The sequence below is a fragment of the Gadus chalcogrammus genome, chromosome 13 (assembly GCF_026213295.1).
Source record: "Gadus chalcogrammus isolate NIFS_2021 chromosome 13, NIFS_Gcha_1.0, whole genome shotgun sequence".
In the NCBI taxonomy this organism is placed as follows: Eukaryota; Metazoa; Chordata; class Actinopteri; order Gadiformes; family Gadidae; genus Gadus; species Gadus chalcogrammus.
Window position 1 is genome coordinate 8313319 of NC_079424.1, and position 9492 is coordinate 8322810.

Below are 9492 nucleotides of genomic sequence, written 5' to 3' on the forward strand. Positions count from 1 at the left end.
TGGCCAAATGTAAGGCTGATGCGTCCAGAATAAGCCCCTATAGCTCCCCAGTCCTGAAATATGACAGCTGGTGTGACCCAACCCACTCTACAGGGTGCCAGTGAGGGGCGCTAAACACATAGAATAGAACCATGTAGAACAGAATATAGAACCATATATTCTACGTGGTGCTTTTAAAAAGTGGTTCTAGTTTAGAGAGAGAGAGAGAGAGAGGGAGAGAGAGAGAGAGAGAGAGAGAGAGAGAGAGAGAGAGAGAGAGAGAGAGAGAGAGAGAGAGAGAGAGAGAGAGAGAGAGAGAGAGAGAGAGAGAGAGAGGTTAATATCAGAGTACACAGACCTGAAGAATGCAGGAAAATCTAATAAGGGATTTCAGTATTGAATTGGAAATTAAATCAATATTTACAGTATTTTGTGTTGAGTACCGCTGCTCAGTAAATAATTGTTTTTAGCGACCAACAAGAGTGTCTCCTGTCTGTTGACCAACTGCTTATTCCGGGTAATCAGCATTGTCTCTACATTGATTTAGCCTCGGCTATCAATTCACCAGGGATATAATAACCCTCTGAAGCAGCTTAATACGCCTTTAACAGTGTGGTAATAAGCTCAGCACCAAAATACTACACCGAGGCCGTCGGGGAATCAATTAAAGTTTTTATTCCTGAAGTTCAGAACATTAAATGCTGTTGAGGGGAAAAAGGGATTTGTCTTTAAGATTAACTAGTCACGGATTAGTCATGGGTTTGCAAGTTTAGCTGTTGACCAACGTATGAAACAGGTGCAATTTTACAGAGCCGGTAAAAGTTCACCCCCAGATTTCTGTGTATTTTGGCATTGTGTTTCAGAACGTCAAAGCATGGTATTTGTTCCTGTTCATCATCCTTAGAAACATGTATTGCCCAATAAGCTTCAGCAAACAAGTACTGCGTAGTGGTTCAGAAAATGAATATAAAAAAAAACTGGGAAGAATTGAACGGGATATTAAATAAAAAGGAAGATATAATAAAATTGCAAGGAGTGCGTGTAGAGTGCGCGAACAGTGCGTGGAGATTGTACGCCAGTGAACGCAGTGCCACTGCCCCTGCCCCTTTCTGCTCCTTCCTACAGTATGGCGGCTGATACTTGCGGAGGACAACTTCTTCCACATTCCTCCCGTCAAACAGGGAGAGTACGGCGACTATAGTAGACTATTAACCAGGGGACCACGGATCTGCTTGACAGAGACGACGTCGGCGCATTTTGTTTCTTGTACTGGATATTTTCATGGACGACAAACGGGCTGATGTGATGATCGGAACTGCAGCCAAGTAAACTCGCCTCATTTTCCGCGTCTTAACTCAGTACTGTCACTGAGAGGGTTAGTTAGCTGAGCTAGCTCACAGACTGTCAGTGAGCGGGCTAGTGAGCCGAGCTAGCGCACAGACTGTCAGTGAGCGGGCGAGTTAGCCGAGCTAGCTCATCTTTGGGCTAACGCTCTCCTGCAGGCGACATTACTTATCGAAGCAAGATATGCGTGACTCTATTTAGCCGCAGAGGGGAGGAATGGCATTAAGCCCACACACTATAAGCGAACTGGTAGAGAGGGGCCGAACGAAATCGTTAAAACATTTAAGTATCCGGAAAACAAGTTTATTATCTCCACTAGCCTGGCTGCTAACTCCAGACCAGAAGCTATACATCGGACGCCAGGGTTAGCCACTTCTCTTGTCATTTGGAGAGCTAGTCAACTATCTTATTCTAGCTTCATCGGGTCAGTTAACCCCTGAATCAGGCATTGCGAAGGGTTTTTTGAAACCAACCACGACAACTAACCAGGGCTAAAACTGGTAAAGGAAAAAGCGCTTGTGTGCTAACTGTAACGTTAGTGAAGTGAATCAGTGCTCATGTTCTAAAGCGGACTATGGTAAGCGTTAGTTAGCATTCGTTAGCCTCTTGATAAGGTGTACTGTGGAGGGATTGTGTGTTCAGAAATAATAACAACAAGGTCATGGAGCTTGAAATCTCCTTTAATTGACAAGTAGATTGTAGAATAGTGGTAGTTCAGCGCCAGCCAGAAGGCATACAAGAGGGAACAATAGTTGGTGGACTGCTCAGCCAGATAACCTGCCCTCATTAAGAGGTCACAACTAGTAACTCACTAATCCGTTTCATTTGGTTGTCATTTGTCTACACTCTACCAGCGGGTTATTTGGAGTGCCAGAGGAGAACATAGTGACAGGAGTCGGATTCCTGGATGTTTGATGGACGTGGGAGTGTGTGTGCCAGCCTGTCATCGCGATACTGTGTCGTGCATGTCGTGACACATGGCACCGCGTCTCGCCACACTTTTCTCTTTCGTTAAGAACCTTGGTTGGGGAACATTACGATGTGCTGACAATTCTTTATAAGTTATTAGTGTCGTGGGTAAAGTTGGAGGCTGTGTACAGTCGAAGATGAGCATCTGCTAGTGGCTACAGGTGTCTACCAGTAGCCCAACCCCTTGCCTGGAAAACCGGGCCCATCATTTTTATTTTGGAATTGAAACCGAAGACATCCGCCACTCTGGATCAAGAAACCTTGTCCATCGTCTCTGGTTGGAGCAACACTCTCAAGCCGTCCTCGATGCCTTCCGCGCTGGCCGTGTTCGCCTGCCGACCAAACTCGCACGCCTTCCAGGAGCGGCATGTCTACCTGGACGAACCCGTCAAGATCGGCCGCTCCGTGGCGCGCTGCCGCCCCGCGCAGAACAACGCGACGTTTGACTGCAAGGTGCTCTCCAGGAACCATGCGCTGGTCTGGTTCGACCACAAGACCGGCAAGGTGAGAACTTAACTTGAGTGAATGAGTATACGGTTGAGGTGTAATTATGGTCTCCTCCCTCATTGGGAACAAAACGTCTCCAGTGTCCCCTCACAACGTGGACTGGACTTACTTGCATCTAGCTCGAGCAATCAACCTGCTTTTCTTTCCCCACTTTAGTGTTATGTCTTCATGTTATGATGCCACCATGTTGTGATGTTATGGTCCGGAGTTCATCTACAAGTTAGCTACAGCACACCCCCAGACTAGACGAGAGATGTCTAGCATGTAGTATTTTATTCCTGAAGGTGTGTGTGGGTTACTGCGGTGTGGATGACCCTAAAGGTCAAAGTTCATATCAGACCCTTGGGCTGAGAGAAGACGAATTAAATCCATGCGGTTCTGAGTCTAAATGTAAATTCTTCCTGTCTGTTAACCTTAGTGCCTGTCCTCCCTCAGCCTATTCTCAGCTTGTGTCTCTCTCCCAGCCTGTGTGTATCCTAACCTGTGTGTCTCCTGGCCGGGGTGTTTGCAGGGAACAGGTTAGACCTGACCCAGGAGAGGCTGGAAGCTATTCACACATATCAAGTCTGTCCCTGAAATCTCTGCTGTACTTTTGACATTGTCTTGAACAGCCTGTCCGTCTTGTTGAGGAGATAGGCGATTATTTTATTTATTTCTGAGAGCGGTTCCGTGTTCTGGACTAACTAGTGTAAGCTTTCATGCACATGACATGGGACCCCGAAAAAGTGAGATGTTTAAAGCCCAAGCTAGACTTCTGTGTGCATGCTTGCTTGTGTGTGGGCTAGCTATTTATAATGAGACCAAATACAGCGTCATCCTTTCCCCAGCATTGGAACACATGCATGTACTTGCACATACTCACACATATATCACACAGACACACACAGTAATTGAAGAAATGTTCATATTCAATTGCTGTGGATATTAACAATATGACATATTTATCCAAAGCAACAGACCACATTTACATTCAGCCATGAGAATAGATGCAACCACAAAACTTGCAAGAATCATGGGAATACATAACATTCAAGTGTTACATCATAGAAAGTGTAACGTAATTTCTTTATTCAACTCAACTTTATCAAGTTCATTATGGTTAGAGTATAATCGATTAAATATCTAGCCGTGCCATCACTAAACTAACATGAGAAGAGCTGTTCATGCTAGGGGTTGTTATTAATCAGTTGGATGGATCCTACCATCTGCATACAAACTCGGTCAGAGCTGCTCTTTGTCACAGAAATATAAATAAACAACTACAGAAGACGTGTTAAGCTACCTCTGAAACACTTAACACTTTCGTGTGTGTGTGTGTGTGTGTGTGCGTGTTTCGGAATAACTACCATGGTAATCCTTCCTTGGAAATATGAATACGTTCATGACCTTGTGTCAGTAGCGGGTTTGCCATCAGGACCACCGGTACAATTCCTGGTGGGCAGATTGCTGCGGCCAAACCATAGTAGAGGCGGCCCGCGGTGGCACTGAGTTTAGGCCGTCCTAGGTTTCTGATCGACCCACAGTACTTTCGGATTTGAGCAAATTACCCGGGCCACGTCAATGGCCTTTTCAGTGTGTGGATGTTATCTTTGGTTTGTAAAGTTCTCTACCTGCATTATCCTCTATATCATTTTTCTTCTTCCCTATTGACAACCAATTGACACTCACACTTTAACATTTTTCAAACACTTTTCTTTGGCTTTCTGTAATCGGTCTGTGAACAAATTCTAAACCTACGGGCTTGTTCTGAACATGCATCATATGTCTGAATTGTTGTTTGAGCTGTCATGATCTGATTAAAAAGTAAGTTGATGAAGTATTGCCAACTCAAAAGCATGTGTAAAAAGCAAAACGGGTAATGGACTATGAGCTGGGCTTTAGACTGATGAGCTGCTGGCTTGGCCTCTAAAGTGTGTGTGTGTGTGTGTGTGTGTGTGTGTGTGTGTGTGTGTGTGTGTGTGTGTGTGTGTGTGTGTGTGTGTGTGTGTGTGTGTGTGTGTGTGTGTGTGTGTGTGTGTGTGTGTGTGTGTGTGTGTGATGAGGTAAGTTCCCTACAAGGTGTGTATGGAGGAAGTAGTTGTAACATGACTTGGAGGTGTGTTTGCTAAGACTGACTTGTGCAACACACTAGCACAGCTACGGTGTCACACGTCCGCTAAGAGCATTCCTCTTGGGCTAGCAGCTAGAAGACCTCCCGCCATAGCCCTGCTGTCTGGGGGTGGACTACACAGCAGCTCAACAATGGCGACATTAACTAAACTCTGCACTATTTAGCCATTACTCCTAAGTGTGTGTGTGCGTGCGTTCAATTAAAGGAACAGAGTACAGCCAGTCATCCTCCACCTAATCTGTTATGTGGTGTGTGTGTGTGGTCTGGCGCTCGCTCTGTCTTCCGAAGGACGGTTAAGTCCTTGAGCAATGAAATGTGTGAGACTGAGGTGAAGAGATGATTTGAACCAAGGATCAATTCTAATAGAAAAACAATCTGGTTGGAAGAAGGGACAGACGCAGGCTTGTACATAACTGTTGGGTTGCCTGTATGTAGTTTAACGACATGTGTGTTTGGATGAATCGCCATGATTATTCTGTGATGTTTGGTCTGATATCTTGATGTTCTTTAGTGGATGTCCCCATTATATGATGCTATATTTATCTGTTGCATATTGTATGCTAGATGGTTCTGTTTGAGATGTCTTTCAATTCTAGATGTAACATCAGGCGGGTCACCAAACTGCGTATCAGCGAGTCTACACTTTACTTTATAAGCCAGAGTCGATCAGTGTTTGGAGATAAATACAAATGTCTAACAAGTAGTATCTATATGCTGATGTGGTACAGGTACTAGACTAGTTGGTGAAAGTAGTTCTAGATAAGTAGACTGGTTCTTACGAGTAGGCCGGTTCTATCAGCATTCGGTATTGGGCTGGGAAACACTACCGTAATAATCATTGGAAGGGGCTCTCCTGCCCGTATTAGGTTTGCATCCATCGGCTCCGCCCAAGATGATAAAATATGCAAGCTTCAATTCCAGATGTGGATTGCTAGCGCTGACTTACTAACCGGTGGTTCTCTGTTCCAGTTCTATCTCCAGGACACCAAGAGCAGCAATGGAACCTTCATCAACAGCCAGCGCCTCAGCCGGGGTTCAGAGGAGAGTCCGCCCTGCGAACTCCTCTCTGGGGACATCATCCAGTTTGGGGTCGACGTCACGGAGAACACACGCAAAGGTCTGACATGGAACACTGAACACATGACATCGTAGCTAGGTGTTTAGCCAGCCAGGTGTTTAGCCAGCCGGGCGTGTAGCCAGCCGGGCGTGTAGCCAGCCGGGCGTGTAGCCTAGCCGGGTGTGTAGCCCAGCCGGGTGTGTAGCCCAGCCGGGTGTGTAGCCCAGCCGGGTGTGTATCCCAGCCGGGTGTGTATCCCAGCCGGGTGTGTATCCTAGCCGGGTGTGTATCCTAGCCAGGTGTGTATCCTAGCCAGGTGTGTAGCAAGCCGGTTGTGTAGCCCAGCCAGGTGTGTAGCCCAGCCAGGTGTGTAGCCAACCGGTTGTGTAGCCAGCCAGGTGTGTAGATAGCCATGTGTGTAACAAGCCAGGTCTACAGCCTATAACCTTTTAGGTTCAAATTGAATTAAATCAAGCTTATTTGTGTGTGTGTGTGTGTGTGTGTGCTTATAGTCACCCATGGCTGCATCGTGTCTGGTCTCAAGCTCTTCCTGCCAGATGGAATGGAAGCCCGTCGACGAGCAGAGTAAGTCAAACACAACTTTATTTATACAACAAAAACACAACTTTATTTATCAGGGATGCAAACAACTCGCAACTCGCTATACTCCGCTTTTTTTATCTCCGTGTTTGGGTCTCCTATAAGGCATATAAACAACAGAATGTTTAGACTTCTAAAGCAACGTTGAGCAGGGTCATTTCTATACGCTTGCACCCCTTACAATTTAAACCGTCATTTAAATAGCTGCATCATTTCCCCTCGGAAGGAAAGATCAGCTGAGGCATCATTGGCTTTTCCCTTCTGGCTGACTAATGTGGCTACATTTGTTTTTAACTTTAGCGAGCCATGAAGGCAGTCCTGGAAATTAAACTCCCCGCTCTCCTTCAGCAAGTAGTTCAAATTTCGGACAAGCGTAATTTCAGTTAGATTATCAGTTCAGTTAACGTTCAGTATTCGTTAACGCTCAGTATCAGTCAACTCTGCTCCGACGGCGTCACACATTTCCGAAACGATTCGAAACTAAGTCGTAACAGACGTCCAACCTCCGAGAGAACATCCTCGCTTTCACGAGCGCAGCAAAAAAGCGTGTGAGGACTATGCAAGCATTGCTCTCTCTCGGTTCTGTCCACAGCTAATCGTTTATACTTTTTTAGCTTTACGGTTTGCTGTTTGGTGGTCCCAAGCCGGCCCACTCTGCTGCCAGGGATCCCAAACAAGCCGAAAGTCCTCTCTCAACAGAGAGCATTTTTTCCATGTCTATTTATAGATCCTATACCTCACCTCCCTCTCTGTTGAGAGATGAGACTTAATGCTTATTGTGTTAGTTGTACTTTTTTTATTTTCAGTGTTATAACTGCTTTAAACGAATGGTAGTGTCACCGTGTCACTTGTGCATAACACAAAACTATTTCACCTATATGTCCTCAACTTTAGTCTATGGTAACCACTAGTTTGAATTCTTATTTTGATATGAACTCATCAAATACAATACATTTATTCAAATATAGCCACTCACAGATTCACCTCAACATGAATAGCCTACTAATGTTAATGCTACAATTTGTAATATTGACACCAAGTGTTTAAAATGGGTACTGCAGTCCAAATTCATAATATTGGGGAGCCTTTTCTCCACCTGCCCGCCCCCTCCTCCCCCCCACACGTTCTCCAGTTTTAGGGCACTGAAGGAACACGAGCGCAAGACGAGCTGGTGCAACATTACTGTGAATAGCGCAATTATTCTATTTCGATAATGACGAGCAATTACGAGTCATACACTGCAAGATGATAAGCCAATGTATACGTTTGAATTATTTGTTTGCAAATCACTTATCTTATCCCTGTTCTAATTATTGAAAATTACTTCTGGCACCGGTCTTAAATTCCTTGTGGGCCCTAAGCGGTCACAATCTTTAAAATGCATCTCCAACGTTTACCTGTGGTTTAGCCCTGTCATGGATTTTTTTTCAAAGACAATGTGTCGTGTAGAATAGAGTACAATCTCAGTTGATCCAGTTTGTCTTTTTTTAATATACATCTCCACAACATTGTGGGCATTTGTGTGTGCTTACTGTACATGTACTGTACATATTACCTGTTTGCTGTAGTAGGCTTTATAAACCACGTGTGTGTGCGTGTGTGTGTGTGTGTGTGTGTTCTCTGAACTCTCCCTTTTGGATCCTGAAAGTTAATGTTTATGTTGATAAACATATTGATCAGATATTGGTTTCTCCCGCTCACTCTCGCGTTACACATTAACAGAGTGTAAACCTTACCCTTGTAGTGAAAGGTCCGTTAACACTTTTATCTAACCTTGGTTGTCATGGTGACTTGAAATCATGTGACTGAGGCATGTTGAGTAGTAGCAGCGTTTTGGTTCCGAATTCCTCCCTTAAAACGGACATGACTAGCTGCTGTCACCATAGTTACGGCAGGTGTCGTAGCCCCCCTTGTGTTTCTACGGTAACCAACGCCGTGTCTCTGTTCCCCTCCAGTGTGATCCAAGCTCCTCTTCCTCTGCCCGTGGACAAGGTAAGATACACACTATATATACACATATATACATGGTATATACATGCAATAAATATATATATACAAACACACACACACTATATATATCCAGTATATTCACTCACGCACGCAGGCATGGATAAGATAAGTGTAATTATGAAAACATGATAAGGGAACGTGTGTGTTTTTATATTCATTCCAGGTGGCTGCGAACACGCCCAGTATGTATTCTCAGGAACTTTTCCAGCTGTCCCAGTACCTCCAGGTAAAACCCTGATCCTCTACCGCCCTCTTCTCACACACACACTGCTTTGAGCCGTCCTGATGTCCGAGTCTTTATTTCATGTCTTGTGTTCCTTACTTTCTTCCTCTTTGTGCATTTACTCTAGTTTGATAATTCAATGCTCAAACAATATTTCACTTCTGAATACTCAAGGCTTTAAGATCTGTCTCTCTCTCTCTCTCTGTCTCTCTAGGAGGCCTTACACAGGGAGCAGATGCTGGAGCAGAAGCTAGCTACGCTACAACGTCTGTTGGCCAACACCCAGGAGGCTTCAGAGAGCAGCTGGCAGGTGAGGGAGGGGCCGGGGTCAGTCACTGCAGGAAGACAACGAGGGGGTCTTATGTCATTCAGTTAAGCAGCTGTAGAATCATTTTGATTGGCTCATGACCGTTCCACTGAGACATCATCCTGACAGATGTCAGAATGATGTTTCTGAGTTCAGTCCGTCCTCCAGCAACACACTGCAACACATCCATAGACCAGAGTTCTAAAACATGTTCATCTTGGAAGCCCCAATACGGTGTGTTTGCAGGACCAAACAACTGCAGTACTGAACTGGATCTTGATCTATTTCACATCCCGACCTATGGTTTAAGAAACACGGCCATAGAGAATGCATTGACTCAACCCCTTTCAACGGAATTAGGGAATATCAACCTCTATCTGATACTA

The 9492-nt window shown here is 44.9% G+C and overlaps 1 protein-coding gene across 5 annotated transcripts in view; it reads left to right on the plus strand.

Moving 5' to 3' along the window:
- Positions 1-953: 953 nt before the first annotated feature.
- slmapa (sarcolemma associated protein a) overlaps positions 954-9492 on the plus strand; it is a 22009-nt gene continuing 13470 nt past the window's right edge. For 2 of the 5 annotated variants that reach the window (XM_056606690.1, XM_056606692.1), the window contains exons 1-6: positions 955-2796; positions 5879-6026; positions 6479-6551; positions 8522-8558; positions 8740-8802; positions 9014-9109. In XM_056606690.1, the coding sequence (XP_056462665.1) occupies positions 2599-2796; positions 5879-6026; positions 6479-6551; positions 8522-8558; positions 8740-8802; positions 9014-9109 (615 nt within the window). In that variant the 5' untranslated portion in view covers positions 955-2598. Of the gene's footprint in view, positions 2797-5878; positions 6027-6478; positions 6552-8521; positions 8559-8739; positions 8803-9013; positions 9110-9492 lie in introns of all 5 variants that reach the window. The other 3 variants (XM_056606693.1, XM_056606694.1, XM_056606691.1) reach the window with 2 other exon arrangements.